The sequence below is a fragment of the Lissotriton vulgaris genome, chromosome 5 (genome assembly GCF_964263255.1).
Source record: "Lissotriton vulgaris chromosome 5, aLisVul1.2, whole genome shotgun sequence".
In the NCBI taxonomy this organism is placed as follows: domain Eukaryota; kingdom Metazoa; phylum Chordata; class Amphibia; order Caudata; family Salamandridae; genus Lissotriton; species Lissotriton vulgaris.
This window is the reverse complement of record NC_141693.1, coordinates 1,206,646,940-1,206,670,677: the sequence shown is the minus strand read 5'-3', so window position 1 is coordinate 1,206,670,677 and position 23,738 is coordinate 1,206,646,940. Positions and strand designations below refer to the sequence as shown.

Here is a 23,738-nt window from a genome sequence, read left to right as displayed (position 1 = left end):
TTAACTGTTAGTTTCTATAAAGAAACCTTCATGGATTTAGACAAATGACCCCTTTCTGAATTCAGAATTTTGTCTACTTTTTGAAAATGTACAGCTTTCTAGGATCCATTATTGCTTTCAAACTCATTTCTACCATTAACTGGAAGGAGGTGGAAAGCTCTAAAAATAGCAAAAATAGGCTATGTCCCAGAAAAATGCCAAAACTGTGTGAAAAATGTCGGTTCTCTGACAAAAGACTGTCATTTCCTAAAAGCTGAGAAAATGGAGATTTCAGCCCCACAAACCCTTTTTTGATAACATTTTCAGGGAAAAACCCAGAGGCTTTCATTTGCAGCCCATTTTTCCCATTTTTCTGAAAAAAACAAAAAAATCACTATATTTTGGTTAATTTCTGGGACCCCTCCAAGGTAATCCACAAACCCTGGGCACCTTTAGAATCCACATGATGTTGGAAGAAAAGGACGCAAATTTGGCGTGGATACCTTATGTGGTCAAAAAGTTACAAGGGCCTAAGCGCGCACTACCCCAAATCGCCAAAAAAGGGCTTAGCACAGGAGGGGAAAAGGCCTAGCAGCGAAGGGGTTAAGTGACCTCCAACATACAAACTAATGTTACTGCTACTGAGATGGAGCTGCGCTCTTTGTCTGATCACGCAGCCATATCACTTACACTAACTCTTCCCTTAGACTACCTCCTCTTAAAAACAGTGGAGGCTACGGGACACTTACTTTGTATGGAGGTCGTTAAACTGATTGAAGAAGGCCATTGCAGACTTTCTGGCACTTAACGACACTCCAGGCATTTCTAGTAGAATGTTAGTGGAAGCTCTGAAATCTGTTATCAGGGGTGAATGTATCACAATCTCTGCAGCAGACCAGATTCGCAAGGAAAAAAGGGAGCTACCGGCACGCCAGGTCCAGGAACTTAAACGCATTCATAAGTGAACCAGTCCCCCAAGAATTTAGCGTTAATTACACACTACAAAAACACAGCTAGCCGGCATGAACTTGAAGCGTATGCTGCACTTCAGCACACTTTTTACCAGCATTGACCTCGGTCCAGGCAGCACTCTGTGCCAGTTGGGTATTTGCCGGCGCCCAACTCTGCCACAAGTTTTGTGCACTTGGAGTCTCGTCATTCCTTAGCTCTGTGAGTCACAATTTGGTTTTGTGCGTTTTTTCTTTATTTTATTTCCACAGGTTCAGCTTTTGCCGGCTCCTTTTCAGCGCCTTAGCGCTCCCCGCCTTCCGCTCTACCGACACTCCTGCTCCTCTTCGCCCGGCCCCCTGACCAGCACTCTCTACATAACGGCTACTGCTGCGGGGGAGCGTCTGTATTCGCTTTGATCTCGGTCCAGGCAGCACTCTCCCCGGCAGCTCCGCCAGTTGGGTATTTGCCGAACGCAGGCCTCATAAGCAGAGTTCGAGCCCCGCACCCGACTCTGCCACAGGTTTTGTGCACTTGGAGTCTCGTCATTCCTTAGCTCTGTGAGTCACAATTTGGTTTTGTGCGTGTGTGCTTTATTTAATTTCCACAGGGTCAGCTTCTGCCCACTCCTTTATAGCGCCTTAGCGCTTCCCGCCTGCCGCTCTACCGATGAGCCTGCTCCTCCTCTTAGCCCCGCCCCTGACCAGCACTTCCCGCCTCCTCCTCGAATCCCGCCACCCTCCTCTACAAAACAGCGACTGCTGTGCGGTCGCGCAGCAGGCACGCCACTGGCGCGCCAAAGGCACCCCTAAGGCAAGCCCGTCTGCGCCCGTCCGCTACCCGACCAGCGCCAAGAAACCTGGCTCTCCTGGTCCCCACCGCTACAACTCCACGTGCTTCCTCGCGTTCAAGCCCAGGCGCTCCGCCAACTGCATACGAGCCTCACCCTCTAACATCCAAGGACAGCTATCCCTGACGGCTACAAATTCCAGAGAAAGGACCGCCCACTCCGTCCGGGCGGGCAGAGGACTCCATCGCACACAAGACCTCCCTCCGACTCTCCATCTCGAGCGACCCACACTCCAACACGGAACACCTCCACTTCCAGATTCAGACCAACCCCAGGACCACACTACATGGCACACATCTACAGACCACCAGGACCCAGCGCCCGGCCCACAGCCACCATCACCGAGCTCGCCGCATCCCACGGACTACATCCTGCGCGGAGACCTGAACTTCCACCTCGAGAACAGCCAGGACCCCGACTCCACCGCTCCCCTCGAGAACGTCATCAATTTGGGACTGAAACAGTTTGTGAGCACTCCCACTAACAAAGCAGGACACACCCTCTACCCCATTTTCTCGGCAGGATCTAACATCAGTTTCAGCCACACCACCTGGCCCTCCTGGACAGACACCTACTGTGTCCATTTTACTTTCAACACCACCACTGCACTTAAAACTGCCCCGCACCTGCCTCGACGGAACTGGAGTAAGGTCACTGAGGAACACCTGAACTCTAACCTCCTCCAAAACCCCCCCCCCACCCCAAGGCCACCACCGACACCAACGCTGCTGCCAGGGAATTCCACCACTGGGTCGCCAGCTGTGCGGACAAGCTGGCACCTCTCCGACAGACCGCCAAACAACGCCCGCCTAAGGCTGCCTGGTTCACCACCGCACTCCAAGAAGCCAGACGCACCTGCAGACGTCTTGAAAAAGCCTGGCGGAACCTGAAGACCACGGAAGCACATAACCACAAGATCACTATAAAGGACTACCACCAGCGCATAAGGGAAACCAAAAGAACCTTCATCAGCGAAAAAGTCAAGACCAATACATCCAACTCGAAGGAACTGTTCAACGTCATCCAGCAGTTCGCACTGAGGTGAAACCCCTCTTCAAGAAACCAACAGCCGACCCTACGGACCTGAAGAACTACCGGCCCATCTCTCTCCTCCCTTTTGCAGCCAAAGTCACCAAAAGGCTTGTGAACTCCTAACTGACCACTTTCATCGAAAAAAACTGCATCCTGGACACCTCCCAATCGGGTTTCCGCAGCACCCACAGCACTGAGACCGCCCTTCTCACAGCCACTGACGACATCCGCATGATGTTCGACCAGGGTCATACCGCAGCCCTCATCCTCCTAGTCCTCTCCGTGGCATTAAACACTGTTGCACACCACACTCTAGCCACCAGGCTGCACAACGCGGGAATTCAGGGGTTTGCCCTCAACTGGATCCAATCCTTCCTCTCCGGCAGAACCCAGAGGGTCAGGCTTTTCCCCCTTCCTCGCCGACCCCACTGACATCATCTGCGGAGTGCTCCAAGGATCCTCACTAAGCCCGACACTCTTCAACAGCTACATGGCCCCCACCACCGCCATAATCAGACAGCACGGGCTCAGCATCATATCCTACGCTGACGACACCCAGCTCATCCTCTCCCTCACCAAAAGCCCGGAAAACACCAGACTCAGCTTCCAGGAAGGAATGAGAAACGTGGCGGCCTGGATGAAGAAATAATAAGGATGGTGTGGCACACCTTTAACTGTAATACAAATTCAGAAAGGTAATCCTCAACAAAGGTTAAACACATTTCTGGGCACCTCAGGAAAGGTCCCTTCTGGCTGGAGAAGGACTCTAGAATAGAACTAATATCTGGGAGGTGTGGGAATTTCCCACACTGGATCCTGTAGGTGCTCCTATGGAGGCAAGTCAAGCCTCTTGTTTTGTCAAAAATATTAGAGTTCAAACATCCAAATAGTTCATCAAAGTTTTATTTGAAAAAGTCATGTATTATGGTCATAATGACTTAAATGAACCGCCAAATGAACGCGGTCTCCTTTGCCTGTTTCAACTGTCTCCGGATCCTCTGAAAGACCCTTAAATGGATCCCCCCTCCCGCCCCCCCCCCCCGACTGTAGAAAGACCGTCACCCACGCACTCATCACCAGCAGACTAGACTACGGCAACACCCTCTATGCCGGAATCAACAAAACCCTTCTACGCTAGCTCCAAACCATCCAAAACGCGGCCGCTGGGCTCAGCATACGGACACCACGCTGCGAACATATGACCCAACAACTGCGAGAACTCCACTGGCTCCCCATCGAGAAGAGGGTCACCTACAAACTCCTGACCCACGCCTACAAATCCCTCAACAACATCGGACTCAAATACCTCAACGACCGAGTAGGTTTCCACGCACCCAAGAGGAACCTCCGCTCCGCCGACCTCGCCCTGGCAGAAGTCCCCCGCATCCACAGAAGCAGGGCGGGCGGGAGGGCCTGCTCCTACACCGCAGCCATAACATGGAACACACTCCCTGTAAACATCAGACGATCTCCATCCTTGCTCATGTTCAGGGGGGACCTCAAGACCTGGCTCTTCGACTGACCTGAGCAGCCTTTCACCCACCTCCCCAGCACCTTGAGACCCTCGCGGGAGAGTAACACACTTTACAAACCACTGATTGATTGAGAATCACTGTTTGCCAGTGGACATTGAGGCTTCGACTGAAAATAATGTTTTCTGCCTGTGGGCGGTGGCAATTGCTAGGGTTCTAGGGCCCAGGGGGAGGCAAGTGTCTGCTGTCCTCTATTGAAAGCTTGGATTTAGCAACATTCATTTTACTACAATAAGGAAGTCAGAATGGAGAGCCAGCCCACTAACTCCGCTACGATACTGTCTTAAACAAACATATAGAGCTCGGGCAAAATCCAATAAGAGTACTGGTTTGAAGAAAAACTGTAAAAAAGATAAAAATTCAAAGGCATGTCCACTGCGGTCTGTGGGAGAATGGTAGAAGTGGCTTGAAAGTCTCCCCTTTCCGACTATTTGCAAGTTTATTGCTAAAAACTTTAATGCAACTTCCAATTCATCTCAGGGGAAAGATATGGGCACATTGTCAGGGGACCATAAAGCAGAAACTTATTCCATCTAACAGAACTAGAGATAACTCAGATGCTGTGAACTACATATCGGACTTGGTTCTCTAAAACGGCCCTAGATTATCACCCTCCTAGTATCTAAATACAAGTCTTTTATTGTTTTAAAAGTAATCCCTCTGACGAGGATTAAAGCTATAATCTGTTATCCCAAATTCTGATTACTACTTCTCAAGCTGGCCCTTCCTAAAATTAACCAAATTTAAAGTAGAATGGGTTAGTGTCATCCTCTAAACTATTAGGATTGAGTATCTCACCTTCTCCAGAGGTAGAAAGTAAGGACAGCATTATAAATCACACTTCGTCTTTTGTGAGGGCATGACTAGGAAATAGAGAAAATTATTTCTCATCCAACTCTGGTAATAAAACTATCCCTCTGCATCACCAAAATGGTACTGGTCTCATGAGAAATGGTAACTTAAGGATTGTTATTCCTAATGAAACAAATTAGTGTAGGTCAACTTCTAGATATCACTATTGCAATAGGTACTCTTCTCTTGCATGTCTACAGGATGCAGAGAAATTGGCTGGCTGGGTTGTTGGTCAATAGAATACAGTGTTTTCCAGTACCCTAAAAGTAATAAGTTGGAACATTCGTGGATAAGACCAAAAAAAGGATGTACATATTGCTTTTTTTCAGGAAACGTGGTTACAACAGAACACATATGAATGTCTTTTTTGTCATCAATAGTCCGGGGATAAAACGAGGACAGGGCTGCTTTTCAGCCGGTCTGTTGACTCTAATATCCACCAAGATAATGAGAATTGTGGAAAGGGTTCTGGATATGGGCAGAAGTAGTTCTGGAAAATAATTACCTGTGTAAATAATTATTGCCCGGGCTCCTCGCTATGTAGAATTGTGGAAGATACATGGATGGCTATTTTAAGGATTTATATGGCTCACTGGTCTTACAGATTCTTCCACCAAACTGGTGCTATCCGATATGACTGGTTCTCTCCGGAAACAATTTTTCCTACAATCTTATCCCTGAAATTGAGCAGACGTTCAGTCCCAGACAATGTCACCGCTGTTATTATAAAATCTAATAGTGAATAGTGGGCAAATTAATTCTTTCATTTGTTTTATTGGATTGTTAAATCTGGTCTATTCAGAGATACGTGCAATGCTTTGTATTCAAGCCAATATTGAAGAAAGGTGATTGGAGGCCTGCCTTCTAATTAGGTTGATTAGTCTTTTGGATATTTCCCAAAAAGGTTTAAAAAAAAAAATAGCATTATCTCACTTGGAAGAATAGGTGTTGGTAAACAACCTTCAGCAGACAACAGTGAGGATTCCAGCAGGGCCATTTTTACCACCGATCACTGTTTTGCCCTTTGGGTTATTATTAATAATTATTTGTTGGAAGCAGGCTCTTTATATAATATACCGAAGAGAGGTATATTGTGTGAAGAGAGTTCAAGCATCCCTTTCTAGTGTACAGGGCTTGCTTTAACAATCCTAAGGTGCTCATTTGTGGTAGTGTGGTCGAGTAGTCTTAGGTTTATCAAGGAGGAGTGTTAAATATTTGTTGCATACACACAGTCAATACATAATACACTCAATACTGAGATCCACACCAATATAGAAAAATAACACTTTTATATAATTGTTGACACCAAGAACTTCGTTATTGGGCAAGTTCTTTTTAAATTGCAGTTTTGGACAAAGCAGGTAAATATACTTGTTTTGTCTCTAATGAAGTAATGTTATCCCATGGGAAAAATACATACTGCATACGGGTACTTAGCAGTGACTTACAGGACCAAACTTCTGCAGTGAAGGTAAGTACGGGGCAAGGACCAAGGCAGTACTAACAGACCCCATCAGGAGGCTCTGGGGTGTCTGGATGCAGAGGTGATTTTCGACATCAGGTACCCTGTTGGTTTCAAGGGGGAAAGGTCCTGGGACAAAGGGGCTGCACGTAGGGACTAGGGGCCAGTCTTGCTGAACCAACAGGGAGGGCTCAGGTCTCACGAAGCTCAGGCAAGTAGGGACACCTTCGGTCTACTTCTTCCCGGGCTGTGGAGCTTGGGGCTAGTGGGTTTTTACTGTGGGAGACTCTTGCAGTAACAGGGGGCCTGCACAAAGAGGCTGCAGGCGGTGATTGAGAGTTCAGTCCGGGTAAACTCAAGGTGGGGTTCGACTTTGGAGTGACTCAACCTCCTGGGCAACATTGGGCTCGACCAAATCGACTCGGGCCGGGGGCACAGGGGATCCTGGTTGCTTCTTGAAAGGCTTGAGGTCCTCCCAGGCTTTTGGAGGCAGAGCAGCAGCAGGTCGTCACATCTTTGGCACAATTGTCGGTGAAAGCAGGCAGGCCGGCAGGGTGGGCGCTAAGCCAATTCTGGCTTTTCGCAGTTCTACAGTGTCCTTCTCTCCAGGTCGGTAGAATCTGCTTTCCTGGTGCCATGGGCTCCCCCAAATACTAAATTTAGGGGCGTAAAGTGAAAAGTGGTAGTCGATGGGCTTCTTACCCTTGAGGTCACTACACCCCCTTTATGACCACTTGCTGTGTCAAGTGAGCATAACACTGAACCAGAGTTCCTAATTCTGCCATCACCAAGATGGCAGACTTTTACTAAAAGGGGGCACATCAGGCAGTACAGCTTGGGTGTGTGGCCGGCCTGGTACTGTACCACGTCATATCTAAATTCCCACCTGTCCTGGTGCCAAATGGGCCCAAGGCAGCAGATTAGTATTTCCCCTGTAAGGGAAAGCCATAATCACTTATCAAAGGTGGCAGAGTCCTTTGCCTCCTGACTTAATATGCAAATTACTGAGCTATCCTGCTTGGAGGAGGTGGCAACACCTCCGGCCAGAGCACGCATTGTTTCAGTCCTCAGAGCACAGGTTCTCACCTGCTGGGGGTCAGAAATCGGTCTGTGGTGGCAGGCGGGCCTACACCAGTCAGCCAGTACACTAGAGGTTGGTACGTTTTCACGAGGCACCTCTAAGGTGCCCTCTGGGTGCATATATTAATAAATCCACCGCTGGAATCAGTGTGGGTTTATTAATACAAGGTGTTTGATACCAAACACCGTAAATTTCAGTGAATCCATCATGTAGCTGGGAACATCGTTTTTACCAGTGGCCAGCACACACACATAAAATGGCTTGCCTGCTCACTTGTGACATCTAAGAATTGGCTAGGACAATACAGGGGCATACCTGCTCATGCAGATGTGTCCACACTTGTAGTATAGTGCACCCTGCCTTAGGGCTGCAAGGACTGCTGTAGGGGTGGCTTCCTTTTACTGCATGCAGTGTATGCAGGTATGGCACACAGGGATGTGTGTCATGTTGTGTTTGCACTTTTATCTGCACCAAGACACGCAGCTAGCAATGACAGTCTACATGATTTAGGTGAGGGGTCCCTTAGGGTGGCACAATACATGCGGCATGCGGCAGCCCTAAGGGACCCTCTTTAGTACACATGTCCAGGATAATCGTGGTATTTACTAGGGACTTACAGAGGTGCTAAAGGTATGGCCAACTGGGAGAACAATTGTATAGTTATGGGAAAAGATCAGACACTGGAGACCTGAATAGATGGAACTGGGTGCACTTTGTCAAAATTGCATCAGACAGGAGGCAAAAAGTGGGGGTGATCATGTCAAAAAAGGGCACTTTCCGACAATCTTTTGAAGTTAATTGGAGGCTGTGCGAAGGGAGGGAGGGTGCATGTTAATCTACAGCACTACATGGCAAGAACAGATGCTTACAGGGCAAGTAACAATCAATTTGAGGCACGTGTGCTGTAGATACACATGCTGTGTATAGACTGTAAAGCAGCCCCACTCCCTAGAAGTGGTTAATCAGTGGGGGTTGCAGTGGTTTGAAAGTGTTTAGTACCACTTGGCCAACATTGGCTTGTTGATGTGCAAATACATCCAAACAAGGTTTTGTGAATGTGTGTGTGGAGTGGACCATGTTGCTGCTTTGCAAATATCAGCAGAGGAGCAAGACCTCTGACCTCTGGTCAGTGACCTGCACTCTCCCCCAGTTGCTCCACCATTGCTTTATGCTTCCAGTGTTCTCCTTGTTAGATTATCTTCCTTCTTGTGCAATCCATCACTGTAATGGTAATTGTGTTTGTATTGGTCATCCTTACCGTTAAATTGTTTGTTGCCGTTTCTTTCCTTCTGGTGTAATGGTCATCCCTCTGTTAAATTGTTTTGACTACTGTTTTCTGCTTCACACGTTCTCCCGCTGCTGCAATTAGTAAGATCATCCCAAATAAAGCCAGGGGGCTGGACAAAATCCCGGGTGATCTGTACCTTGGCACGACCATTGTTTGGAGTCCATATTACACTTTATTTTTTAATGTCATTTTGTTAGGAGCACCGATTCCCCCAACTTGGGGGGTGACCGAAATTATACCAATACATAAGAAAGCAGGTTTTCTGACTAACATATTCGGGAAGTTTAATTACTGGAATAGTGGTAGTTTACTAGGTATTGGCGCCACTAGGGGATGTGCACCTGTCCAAGATTTGGATACTCAATTGTAATGGTTATACGGTGCTACAAGGAGAAGAGAACCACTACCCTCTTCTGGTTTAGGCAAAGCCACAAAATTGTTTGAAACTCCTTAGCACACGTTTAGTAAATTATATTCAATCTTATACATGTGTTTTCACCATACAGTTCACATAAAATTAGATTCTCAATCCTTTTGTTCAGGTTTGTAGCTTTATTTTCAGGAGACGTCACAGCCAACACGTGTCTCGTCGGTTTGGGGAATGTAACCCCCGACTTTCTCAAGGCTGTTAAAAAATACAGTGTCAACTGAGGCAAACTGGTTCTGATAACCCACCCCTCAACATTTTTTCCATCCAGATCTACGGAAAGAGTGGAGAATAGGTACCAGGTGCATGGTTCTTAAATATGCATGAACCCACTACCTTTACTATAAAAACACAGATACCATTCACAAATGAACTTTAAAAGAACTTGCATGCTGTCCCCGAAATAATGCTAAGCACACTCTCACCGGTCTCTCCATTTCACTAAATGGGCTCATAACTTTTTAATTGTTAATGATTCAACAATTCCCACAAAATGTAAATACTTTGTTTTTTTAAACTATGCACTAAGAGTTCGAATTGACTTTCACACCACCACTATACCTTTATTAGTCACAAAAGAATGATAAAAAGACTGTTGGAAAACTGTTATGAATAGCAGTAAAGTAATACAACGTCATTACCTATTTTTTTAACAGCCTTGAGAAAGTCGGGGGTTACATTCCCCAAACCGACGAAACACGTGTTGGCTGTGACGTCTCCTGAAAATAAAGCTACAAACCTGAACAAAAGGATTGAGAATCTAATTTTATGTGAACTGTATGGTGAAAACACATGTATAAGATTGAATATAATTTAATAAACGTGTGCTAAGGAGTTTCAAACAACTTATATTCGGGAAACCTGTGGTTTTGGGAGGTGGCGGGCTCTATGTTGTATTTATTGACTTGTGCTTTGTAATCGACCTGATCCACCAGGTGTACACACCGACAGGTTCTGGTATAAATAGCAAATGAGCTATTAGCTATCTTAATGAAGCTCCATGAACATACCTATGCCCAAGTCTGTTGTGGCCAACTGGAGGAGCCGACAGTGCCATTCCATATAAAACTGAGGGGTAAGACAGGGTTATGTTCTTGCCCCTACTCCATTTACTCTCCATCAATGGCCTGATCACAAATTTGAACCATTGTAATGCCCCACAATTGGCAGGCTTTAGGGTTCATGCCTTAATGTGTGCCGAAGACACATTGCTACTGTCAAAATCACCAATCTTAAAATGTTTTCAGAACTTTTGCAGTCAAAGGGGCTTGAAAATAAAACACAGCAAAAACCAAATGCATAGTTCTAAAACCCTGCCACTCTACGAGGTCTAATCCTAAGATAAAAGGGTCCCCAAGCATGTATGCATACCTTTGAATACCTATGACTGACTCTTATAGAGCAGCTAGACTAGCAGCAACATGTCAAATCGAAAGTTGTAAAGGTGTAGACTTAACCTATACCAAATCACGTGGGTGTTGGTCAAATTGCAACAATGCTCCAACATTCCCCAATCTCGCCAGGAATTCAAGTATACAAACTGCAGGCGCTAGGAACAGTTTTTTATGGGGTGGAGCTTTGGGCTCATAAGGATATGACTAAACTGGTGATAGCGGAAAAAAGAATTCCTCCAAAATGCATCCCTTTGCTTCCTCTAAGGCTAGATATGGAACTCTGGCACATTTCAGACAGGGCTGGAGTGAGACCGGTCTTTTATTGGAGACATATCTGGGCTACTTCTGAGCTCCGCTCCTATTGTGAAGAGTTAAAGGAAGTCTTTAGCAACAGCTGGTGAGGTTAGGCGCACAAGCGGGCGATGTTCACAGATCAATGGGCCCATCACCCCCGGTCTGGGAGGAGGATCTCTGCAGGGGACAGCAGGCTTAATCCCCTGACATCATTAATTACATGTATGTCCGAGTAAGTCAGTGTTTGTGGGGTGACTTGCAGGCCCGCTGTGGATTCTAGAGACAGGGGAGGGGAAATTGGTGGATCCGTGCAGAGGTGGAGAACAAGGCCATTGCAATAGCCAGTTTCTGACCCTCTTGTAGCTCCTGCTGGGAGGGTGCTCTTGAGGGGCTCGGTAGGCCTTTACTTCTTCGATGTCAGCAACCCCGCCATAGTCTGTTCTTTGACACTGCTCCCGGTCCATGTTAGGAGGTGCCTGGTTCTGCGTGGTGTTTAATCTAGTCCCAGGCGGATGACTGAGTTTTACTGGATATCGGTGAGTATTAAAGATGACAACTTGCTAGTCTGTACCTCTAGTGGACACACCCTTCAGGCCACCTGTAGGATACCATCTCTATCTTTGTAATGGAGGAGTCTGGGTACAACTGGATGAGGCAATATACACTGTTTTGGATGGGGTGCTGGAATGCAATGGGCTTGTTCAAAGGCGAAATATGAAGACAAATCTGGGCCTGAGGTGAAGGACAGTATCAAATTCTCTAAGAAGGTAATCATGGAGTCATAGTCTTCAGATCCTTCCAGGCACCCCACCACTCTGACGTTCAGTGAGGCCTCTGGATCACTTCCCTTGGGCTTCCAGCTGGGGTGTGACGTCCAACAGTTTGCACTCCATATCAGATACACTGGAGGGTAGTTTCCGTTTATCATCACGAAGTAGTGAAAGTTCCACAATAGCTCCTCGATTTTTGTCTCGACAAACGTCCTGGAGTTTCGGTCACTTGTAAAATGGTATCCAGCTGGTCTTGAGCCTCCGTAGACTTCGTAGCGCAACCTCCTGCCCTGCTCCTCAGACCCAATTCGAGGGCCCCCCTCTAACTGCAAGTCTTTGGTTCTTTCCTGATGTGGATTGTGGTCGGGCCTCAGGCACTGGGGATTAGAGATGTCTGCCATCAATGACTCCTTTCAGCCAGGCCGTCAGCGATGCAGGCTCCAAGAGCACCATGCTGGTGGGGCATTGAGGAAGGCCAGTGAAGGTGCTCTAAAGACAGATTCTGCGCTGCCTCTTCGTGTAAGGCGGCAGCGGCTGCCAGGGTATATTGTGCACGTCATCCCTAGATGGCTGTTGTGGAGGCGTGCCAGGATAGCAGGATTAATGCAGATTCTGTTGCCCTCTGATGCAGAGCTTTGCTAAGTGCGATACGCCATCTTGAGAGGCCATACACGCAGCAGTTATGATGTGCATATTCATCCTTGCAGCTTTGGTAATACAGATTCACACATTCCAGCAAGCAACAATGCTCATTTATACAACTTTCATAACTGGGAGCAGTTGTCTGATGTGGCACTCACATGTGCTTTGCATTAGTGCACTGTCACATGTATAATTGAAGACTCATTCACAAAGTTTCAGCAGTTGTAAATGTTCCAGCACAAACAACCATACCAAGAACATCTGTGGATGCTCTAGCGCAGTCATTTAATCTTTTGACTTATGTGGATCCCTACCTAATCATTACTGGAACCCAGGGGCCCCCAGTGAACCATTATGGATATCTGCTAAACCCCCCATACTGGCTGCCAGCCCCCGGCCTAAACATTTCGGATAATTTGAACTGTAAAACAATACGCAAAAAAGATAAAAAACAAGCATTCATCAAACTAGTACACAAATTATTAATTATTGTATTTAATTTATGTAGGAAAGTAGGATCTGCTTCTTATGGCTACCCCCACTTTTTGCTTGATGTTGCACATTTTTTGACTAGTTGACTGGGATCCTGCTAATCAGGACCCCAGTCTATCTGCTTTCTCCTTTAAATTGTCATGTATGTACTTTGGTACACTCCAGATTGGATACTGGGGTACCCTTATAAGTCCCTAGTATATGGTATCCGGGGCAAAGGTACCCCAGAGGCCTCCCATGGGCTGAAGCATTTATTATGCCACCCATGAGAGTCCATGCAAAATGGAACTAAAGGTCTGCTTCCGCTTGCACCACTTATTTTAGATATAGGTTCACTACATCTATTGGTCACTACACTTAAAACAGATAATTCACCCCTATAGCAAGCCTTATGAAACCTGAAGGCAGGGTGCAGGGTTTTAGGTGAAAGGGTGCCCCTGCATGAGCAGAGCCTCTCTGCAGCCTTCGGAGACCATTCTCCCAGATTGTCTGTGACTCAGCCGGACATATAGGTAGAGGTGCATTATAACCTCGCAGTAAATACTATCTCAAAAACATGCTGAATAGAAACATATCGTATTTGGTATCAAACACCTTGGAATCATAACTCCACACCGGTAACCAGTGTCGGAGGTATGATTCCACGCTTCTGAAGAGAGCTTCGTGGTCTATCCGGTGCCGGCCTTCTCGACCCAGACAGCACAAAATGGATGCTGCCGACCAGAGACACAATTCTGCCCTCCTGCTGCTGAGCCAAGCTCAAGCAGAGGAAGGCAACACAATAGGCATCCTGTCCCAGACAGGATTTAGTGTATTGGGGCTGGGTGGGTGTACTGAGTACGCATGAAAGTCTGTACCTGGGGCACATTTGGTGTCCCTTGGCTGAGTCCAGTTCATACCAGTTTTTCAGAGCCATTGGCTCCTGGTCTGGCTCAAAACTGGACAAAGGACATGGGAGTAACCTCCCCTCTGTCCTGCCCCTCCCCTAGGAGGGTCCCTTGAATCTGTCCAAACCTCTCCAGTGGGTACAAAAAGGCTTACCTGGCTGTAAGACTTTAGATTTTATGTGGTTAAGATTCTACAAGAAGAAACCACTGACTGTCTAGACACACTGGACTTTGCTGGACTTCGATTGGGCCTGACTTAGTCTCCATTTCCGTCCAAAGCTGTCTGTGCCCTTGCTCCATCCAGGCTCCCTGCAGGACCTGTGGTGCACCAAGGACAACTGAATAATCTCCCTTGGGTTGAAGGAGTCACTCCCCTGCATTTACAGACACCTCAAAGCAACTGACCAGTCTGCTGCTCCTGCGGACTCCAAAGATTTCAGCAACACAGGAGGGGCGTTACAAAGGTCCCGGAGGTTGATCTGCCCTCTCAGCAAGTTGGAGGCCAGTATCCCTCTTTAGGACTGCATAATCTGAACCCCTGTGCACAGCGTTCATTTGCAGTTGCATAGGCCTGTTGAAGATTCCCAAGCTTGTGCATTGGACTCAGTGTAGTCATGACCCTGAGCAGTATTTGCACAGAAGAACATCAGCCTCCTCGCACAGAGTGCTCCGTGGGCTGATATTTTGCAATCTTGCCAGAGGTCCCCTCGCGACTCCTGGTCATTCGGCCAGTGGGTCCTCCAGAGGGTCATCTTGATTTCTGTTGGGCTTTCCTGGTTGCTCCAGAAGTGCCCTGACTGCCCATTTCTTGGTGACCTTACTGACCCATACCGTATCCTGCCTGCGTGTGTTGCTTTAGACAAGGGTTGTTGGTGCTCCAGCCGGACACCAACCCCTCAGCACTCAACATCCTTCGAGGGACAACTTGCATCTGGCTCCTGGTCATCAATGTCTCCTTGTCCCCGTGGCTGCAGATTCCAGCATCCCTTCTATGCACCTGAAGCACCAGACATCGGTGGGCATTCGTCTACCAAGCCCCTGGTCACTCTGAAATCACCCAGACTCTGTCCCCCCTTAAGGTTCCTCCCTTCCAGAATCCAGGCTTGGATTCTACCGGACCCTTTTCACCTTCACAGCAGCAGGACTTCTTCACAGCCCTCCACTAAGAACGACAGTGGTTTCCGACACCACTCCAGTACTGGTACTACAGTATCAATAGGTGGGGTGGCTCTCCGACCTCAAGTTCCAAAGGGTTTGCTCAAAGTCCTCCTAGAAAGGTACTTAAACTGTAAAACTGCATCCGCGACTTCCCCATAGAATTGTACGGAGCCCGCGTCGTGTTAGCACACTGCACCCGTCCACCATGGGGCCCCCATCTCCTCATCTTGGGTGATTCCTTGGGGTCCCAGCGATTCTACGTGCTCCAGACCTTGTCATGACGCAAGTAGTGGTTGTTATACCACTATTTTATTATTTGGTTAGGTCTCCCCCTCGAGCCCACTGTGTATTGTACTACTTACAACGGTTCTATTGATCTCGTATTGTGTGCTTTGTATTCTATCCTCGTCTAGAGGATAGTAGAAAGTATTATATTATTAAATACATATTTTTTATATAACTACTGTGTGGTTCTCCTTTCATTTGATTAATTCAGGAGGTGATATTCTGGTAAAACAAGCTGCTTTACATTCCTTCAAGATTAAGCCTGAAGGCAGCTTTCCACAGCTACCACTAGGATAGCTTTTTAAAGGTTATCTTTGACCTCACATCATACGGGTCGTTGGACTAGTGTGGGTTTTTTTTTTAAAGTACATTTTAACTATAAGGTTCACTTATCTAAATTAAATTGAGGCCCCTCATTGTCCATACTATGTTTTGTTTGATGCATTTATGCTGTCCCCATAAATCGATATAAGAATACAAACTTAATTTTTAGCCTCCAATTGCAAAGTCCTTAACATTTAAAGGGCATCTTACATTTTTCAATGTTACTTCTTTATTTATATACTTCTTATCTGTTAATATTATTGCAATTTCTAAGCAGTTGTGCCCGCGCCCTGCCCCCCCCCCCCCTCACCCCCGAGTAGGCTTCGCAGACTCTCCGGGTCACCTGGACACAGGTTAAGAACCACTCCTCTAGCAGATATAACCAGATTTACAGTAAGAGATGGCATTTATACTGCTCACTTACCAGTGGGGGCATATACACATTATTCACTTGCACCCAGACACCGGACAGGCCGATGTTAGCAGAACTACATTTGCTTGTGTGTATATCACCATACTCACCAGTGCGAGCAGTCGTGTAGGCTGTCATGGAGAGCTTTCCTCAGGACCGAGTCCTTGTCGTAAATGCCCCACGTAGCCTGTAAAACTGAATCGAGCAGGCAGTCTCCTGCTGTCCGATTCCAAAGTGCATAAAGTCTGCTGTCCAAGCGTGTACCCAGCTCCAGGGACCAGTTGATGATTGGGGACTCCTCCTCCAACTCTAGAAATGGAAGGACATACACACAACAATTACTTCCTAGCTCCAACTCTGCACCAAGACCACCACCTGTAATCTCAAAGAGGCTAGTCCAAGGCTACAGTGACAGTAGAGCTGTCACTTCAGTAACTTATCCACACTACCTCATCATTTACACATTAGATCAGGGTCAAAGTGGGAGACTCCATCCATTAAACAATACATTTCCCACAGCCTATCCCAACCCTCTACATGTTCACATAACCAAAGAATGCAGCCGCATCAGCCACATAGATGCTATACACTGATCTTGCTTCCCAGGACATCAGACGTCATTCCCCTTCATGAAAGTTCTAAAGACACTCCTCTTTAATGACAGCCTTCACTGTACTTTGCATCAGATTACTTCACTTAACTTCACCAACCTGGACGTTTTCATTATTCTACCTAGCACAGCACTCGTGAGCTGTATTTATATTGCATGCATTATTTAATAATACATAAAAAAGACATGCAGCGCTTGTTGGAGAGAGGACACTGTCTTGGATGCTGCTTTCTAGTGAGACTCCATGTCCCAGGGAGCCAGAGGACACGCCCACACCTGTGCCGCACAGCCACAGCCTATTTAGCGCCACGCTGCTCCCGCCAAGGGGTTGGCCAGTTAGAGACCGGAAGAGGCCGGGCCGGGCCCCCCCCCTTAAACTTCGCATACTTTAGCGGCCCGGCAGGTCTGCGTTTAACATTCACCCTTTTTAGTCTCCCCGGGTTACTAACTTTATGGGCATTTTTGTTTAATGTCTCCAGTTTGAGATGAATATCCACAAAGGAAAGACTAGACTTGCACCTACGTGTTGCAGGGGCTTTGAACCTATTTTTAATCAAGGCCAGCTCCGTCCTTGCACACGAGATCGCTTTGACTGAGCGCCGACCATACCTTGATGTCCAACAATCCAAACGATCATCATTGGGTGGTTTGTTTTTGGCGCGTACGCCTGACCGCTGTGTGGCCACAGGCGCGGAATCTGGTGGCTTATCAGAGGGTGTTAGTCAACGATCACATGCCTCTTCGGACCCATCAGCGATTGGGGAGGTTCCAAATATTGCCCCTACTGATGATCCGGCGAGTGAGGGTATTTCTGCTGGTGCCAAAACACGTGCAGCTACTAGGTTTGTGCCTAAACCCAAAGCCTAATCCGAGGAACCTACAGTCACCAGGCCGGAGACCTCTACTAAGAGGAAGAGAGGTGGGGGGCAGCAAAGGCGAAAAAGCGCAAAAATGCAGAAGACCAATAAGAATGGCGGGACACTGACTAGGACACCTCCTTTAATCACTGATCCTGAGCCTTTGACACCTAGTAATGGCACTGCGAACGTAGATCTGCTGGGTGCCTCTTCGGACACTTTTGTGGCTCTTTGTGTGAAAATGGGGGCCATAATCCAGTCAGCTCTTTCACCTATTTTCGATAGGTTAGGTCGCTTGAAGAAAGACTGACAAACTTTGAATTTCAGGTTGTGCCTAATGTCCATACTATTGAAGCTTCTTTGATAACTAATGGTCGTGCAATTGAAACTCAATCGAATGTATTGTGCCAACCCGTACCTCCTAAATCCCCCCCGCCGACCACTTCATTACCCAATCCTAGGCTTCCAACTGTAAGCAGAACTGACAGAGTGGGTTTAACTTCTGTTGCAGGGTCGGTTGCTTCTGGCAGACAGGTTGAAGGGGAATATTTCTTGTGAATTTGTCCAGTTAATCCTGTGCACCCCAAGGGAGATGGGCAATAGACCCCGGAGCAGTTTAGTAGGTGACACCTACATCACCACTCCACCCGCAACGCCTACAGCACCACTCAATCCCCGCAAAGCCTACAGCACCACTCAATCCCCGCAACGCCTACAGCACCACTCGGTCCCCGCAACACCTACAGCACCACTCGGTCCCCGCAACACCTACAGCACCACTCGGTCCCCGCAACACCTACAGCACCACTCGGTCCCCGCAACACCTACAGCACCACTCGGTCCCCGCAACACCTACAGCACCACTCGGTCCCCGCAACACCTACAGCACCACTCCACCTGCAATCCCCGCAACACCTACAGCACCACTCCACCTGCAATCCCGGCAACGCCTACAGCACCACTCCACCCGCAATCCCGGCAACGCCTACAGCACCACTCCACCCGCAATCCCGGCAACGCCTACAGCACCACTCCACCCGCAATCCCGGCAACGCCTACAGCACCACTCCACCCGCAATCCCGGCAACGCCGACAGCACCACTCAATCCCCGCAACGCCGACAGCACCACTCAATCCCCGCAACGCCGACAGCACCACTCAATCCCCGCAACACCTACAGCACCACTCGGTCCCCGCAACACCTACAGCACCACTCGGTCCCCGCAACACCTACAGCACCACTCGGTCCCCGCAACACCTACAGCACCACTCGGTCCCCGCAACACCTACAGCACCACTCCACCTGCAATCCCGGCAACGCCTACAGCACCACTCCACCCGCAATCCCGGCAACGCCTACAGCACCACTCCACCCGCAATCCCGGCAACGCCTACAGCACCACTCCACCCGCAATCCCGGCAACGCCGACAGCACCACTCAATCCCCGCAACGCCGACAGCACCACTCAATCCCCGCAACGCCTACAGCACGACTCAATCCCCGCAACGCCTACAGCACGACTCAATCCCCGCAACGCCTACAGCACCACTCAATCCCCGCAACGCCTACAGCACCACTCAATCCCCGCAACGCCTACAGCACCACTCAATCCCCGCAACGCCTACAGCACCACTCAATCCCCGCAACGCCTACAGCACCACTCAATCCCCGCAACGCCTACAGCACCACTCAATCCCCGCAACGCCTACAGCACCACCGCAAAGCCTACAGCACCACCACACCACCGCAACGCCTACAGCACCACCACACCACCCGCAACGCCTACAGCACCACCACACCACCCGCAACGCCTACAGCACCACCACACCACCCGCAACGCCTACAGCACCACCACACCACCCGCAACGCCTACAGCACCACTCCACCCGCAACGCCTACAGCACCACTCCACCCGCAACGCCTACAGCACCACTCCACCCGCAACGCCTACAGCACCACTCCACCCGCAACGCCTACAGCACCACTCCACCCGCAACGCCTACAGCACCACTCCACCCGCAACGCCTACAGCACCACTCAACCCGCATTGCCTACAGCACCACTCAATCCTTACCGCTTACAGCACCACACAACCCGCATCGCCCAAGTCACCACTCCACCCGCAACGCCTACATCACCACTCAACCCGCAACGCCTACATCACCACACATACTGCAACGCCTACATCACCACACAAACTGCAACGCCTACATCACCACACAAACCGCAACGCCTACATCACCACACAAACCGCAACGCCTACATCACCACACAAACCGCAACGCCTACAGCACCACTCAATCCGCAACAAAAGATGTGGTAGGAATGACTCACTACAGCTTTTGAATTGAGTATTTAATCATTCTTGCTAGAGATATGTTGAGCGGAGTGTTAAATTAAATGAGACATTTGTGTTCACCTGTCTCTGAAAGACATGCTTTTCCCCCATCCTGAGATTTTCCCTTTGCATTGCGTTAAAGTGGAGGACATTTTATGAGACGGAGCTAAAACAAAGCGATTTAATAGTAAGTGTTAGCAGACATTAACATACCGGGGTTTGGTCGATTTTCATCGCATTGTAAAGCACAAATTAACAAAGGGCATGTGAGAAACAGAATACGTGAACATGGATCTGGATTGTGGGGCCAGGCTACAAACTATTTGTAAAAAAAAAAAACTGACCCATGAGGCTGAAGGTGGGAGGGCGGGGGAGATACTCTCCCCTGCTACAGTGTCTGCCGAGATACTGGGAGGGAGAGCCCGGATGGGGTGGGTGGGAGTAGAGCTGCACTCCCCGTGCCCCCTGCGCCTCCGCTCTCCGTGCCTGAAAGAAAGAATGTTCTTATCTGCTTGTTAAATAAACAAGCAGATAAAAATACTCTTTTACGCCTGCCACAAAACCGGCTACATTGTCCGGAGGGGCAGTGAGAAAAGCAGACAGGGTAGCAACCAAAACCCCTCTTTTCTAATGGGAGGCCAGCGTTTACCCTAAACGTTGACACTACCCAATGGAAAAGGGGCGTGGCTGACAGTACCCTTTTTACAAACAATATCTCTCGAAGAGGCGTGGCCAGCAGCTTCGCTGCTTAAGCCCATGCCTCTCAGAGACCTAAAAAGGGGCAGCGAGGGGACCCTTGGTGTTACAGGCAGATATCCCTCATTGACTCCGCTGTGAAAATTGTAGGAAAGGTAATTTTAACTAAAATCACAGAATGGGTAAATGAGAGGGGGGATTTTGTCCAATATGAAATATGGTTTTAGATGTGGGAGGAGTACTATGGATCAGTGTTTACATTTGGATTTGTTACTAGGCAAATACACTTTGGCCAAGGAGGGTTGTCTAACAATGGCTTTTGTGGATGTATCCAGAGCGTTTGACCTGGTCAATAGGTCGAAGCTCTGGAATATTTTATTGGAAAAGGGACTTGATCCCCGTTTAGTTTATTTTTGAACTAACCTTCACGAAGACCTCACAGGATCTGTTAAGATATCCCAGGATGGCGATTGCACCAGATCTTTTAACTCGGGCAGGGGCGTCCGGCAGGGAATTATTTTGGAGCCCCTGCTTTTTACCCTTTATGTGAATGATCTAGACAAATCGCTTGTAGAGGCTGCGGTGGATATTCCGCGAGTGGGAGAGTGTCCAATCCCTGTTCTCCTCTAAGCGGACGACGCGTTTTTTTAGCCCGCACTGCAGTAGGTGTACAGCGGTTTTTAGATGCTTTCGGGGTGTTTATGCACTCATTGGATTTGATTGTGAATAATGGAAAGCACATACCATGACAGTAGGTCATAGACCTAGAAAGACATTTTATTGTCATGGTGTGAAGATTTCCTCAGTGTCTTCCTTCACTTATTTGGGAGTCCTTTTTGATGACAGGTCTTCCTGGGTTCAACAACAAAAAGTCAAAAAGAACACACTTATACTAGCTTCCTCATCCCTTTTAACGTTTGCACAGCGTCTGGGAGCCAGACCGATAGAGGCTATCCTACAGGTTTACAAGGCCAAGTGTTTGGCTATTGCGGCCTATGGAACCTCTATATGGGGCTATAAAGACCAGGTTGGCATACAGATAGCTGAAAACAAACTTTTAAGGAGTCTTTTGTCTGTCCCACAATCCACTCCATCGTATGCTATACATCAGGAGTTCGGGCTAGGTTATGTCACCAACATTTTGAGTACAGCCCCGTTGCTTTGCTGGCTGAAAACTTGGCTGAATCCCGAATTAACCCTGAATCATAGGATTCTACGAGACTGTATTGCACTGGATAAGTCTGTAAAAATCAGAGGAACCTGATAAGATTCGGAAGGAGGACGTGCTGTGGATAAAACAGAATTTTAAGAACTTCCTGTCGCTGGGGTGTGAAGAACAGGAGCTATGTAAACCCTTAGTTAGGGCCCATTACTTGTTAATAACATTAACATTGAACCTTATTTGTTAATTGTTAACAAGCTATATCATCGTTGGCTCCTAACTAGGCTTCGTTTTAATTTGATTCATCTAACATTGGGGGATTATCTGGGATGGTGTAATCCTGATGATGCAAATCTTGCCAATGTGACAATTTCTCGCCCCAGGACATTTTTTTTTATGATGTTTTGTGACTTTTCTTTCCAATATTCGCATGAGATTTTTGCTACCTATCCTGAGAGGAAGGGTTTTTCTGAGGTTAAACCAACGCTAGCGTTTCTACAATCTTTGTGTTACCCTGGTGATATTTTTAACATTGCATCTTTTTTGGTAGCAGCAGTGAGGATCAAGAATCAGAGAAAACTGAGGATGAGTTCATCTTAAGTTATAGCTTGAGTTCTACTGTTTTTTTAGGTTAAAGGGGTCTGATTAGGTGATAGTGTTTTATAATCAATTGAAATCTTGTCTATGTATTTTAACTGTTATGTTTAAAGATCTGTAATATTGCTTATGTCTGTTTTGTCTTTGTACTTTTATGATTTTAAGTAATCAAATAAAGTGGATTGACTGACTGACATGCAAGTGTCCTCTTTACTGCTCTAAAGGTTACAATTTTTTAGCTAAAAGAGAAAAACTCAGGATAATTTGTAAATAGAGGCATGTGTCAGTCAAGCTGGATACCCAGCTGGAAGAAAAGCTTAGGTTAAACTTTTGATCAGCCCAGCAGCTGAAGAAAAATTAGCTCAGTGCATCAAGAGAACACAACTATAACAAGTACATCAAAACCTGAAAAAACAATAAGATTAACCTATTTTGATAAGGGTTTTAGGCAAACTGAAAATTTTACTAGAGGCAGCAAGATATCCTGTGGAGAGGATGAGAAGATCTCTACTGGCCACCATGTCAGTTGTTTAACCATACTACTCTTGAATCCACATGTATATTGTAACACTTCAGTCTAGAAGAAATATGATGAGGCAAGCTAAGACAATCCAGTTTGCCGGTTACTCTTGCTTTGTGGCGACCACAAATGTTTATTTAGAGAGATTTGAGAAGAGTGGATATGTTGCCAAAATCCCATTCACCTAAATTAGCCTTTAGATTTCTATTTTCTTCAATGTGCGTTCGGAAACATTATAAAAATAATTGTTAACAAAGCTTGCCTTTTTTTGCCCATTTATATGTTTTGGGGATTCGGTAAGAGGATGGACAGTGACTATCTGGAACCATACACACTGTATAAACTTTGTGAATGGCTGTCGTAAACGTGCCAAACCCATCACTTACCTTTCTGTACATCCCGATCCAATACATCGTCAAATAGTTTTTCCTGGACTGCTGGCGGCAAATCTTCAATATCTGCAAATGAATTAGACCTCACTTAGAGAACACAAACATTTATGAGAAGGTACAAGCTAACATAAAATAAGGTACTGAGAAGAGAATATTTAATGGGAAAAAGGGATCCCAGAATCCTGAATCAGAGGGACCATCAAGTGTGTACACCTCCAGTGCATTTCTACAAAAGGAACTAACACTACAGAGTACTAAAATCACAAATCTTATGAACACTGAAATCTGGATTAAATATAATGAGCTAACTTAACAAAATTTCACACACTTTCCCCTCGACTCCCAAATGTAAAAAATCCTATTACCAGCTGCTGCCTGGAGTCTACTTTTTTGCTGCACAATCCCATTCTGCTATCTCAATGCTTAGCATTCTTGTATTTTGACAAGGTACCAGGC

The 23,738-nt window shown here is 47.2% G+C and overlaps 1 protein-coding gene across 1 annotated transcript in view; it reads right to left on the bottom strand.

The window, feature by feature from the left end:
* The window catches only part of ZRANB1 (zinc finger RANBP2-type containing 1), a 250,026-nt gene that overhangs the window by 123,941 nt on the left and 102,347 nt on the right, over nucleotides 1-23,738 (bottom strand). The window contains exons 5-6 of the mRNA XM_086923006.1: nucleotides 23,277-23,348; nucleotides 16,220-16,418 (exon numbers count right to left, since the gene is read on the bottom strand). Of these exons, the coding sequence (XP_086779132.1) occupies nucleotides 16,220-16,418; nucleotides 23,277-23,348 (271 nt within the window). The remainder of the gene's footprint in view (nucleotides 1-16,219; nucleotides 16,419-23,276; nucleotides 23,349-23,738) is intronic.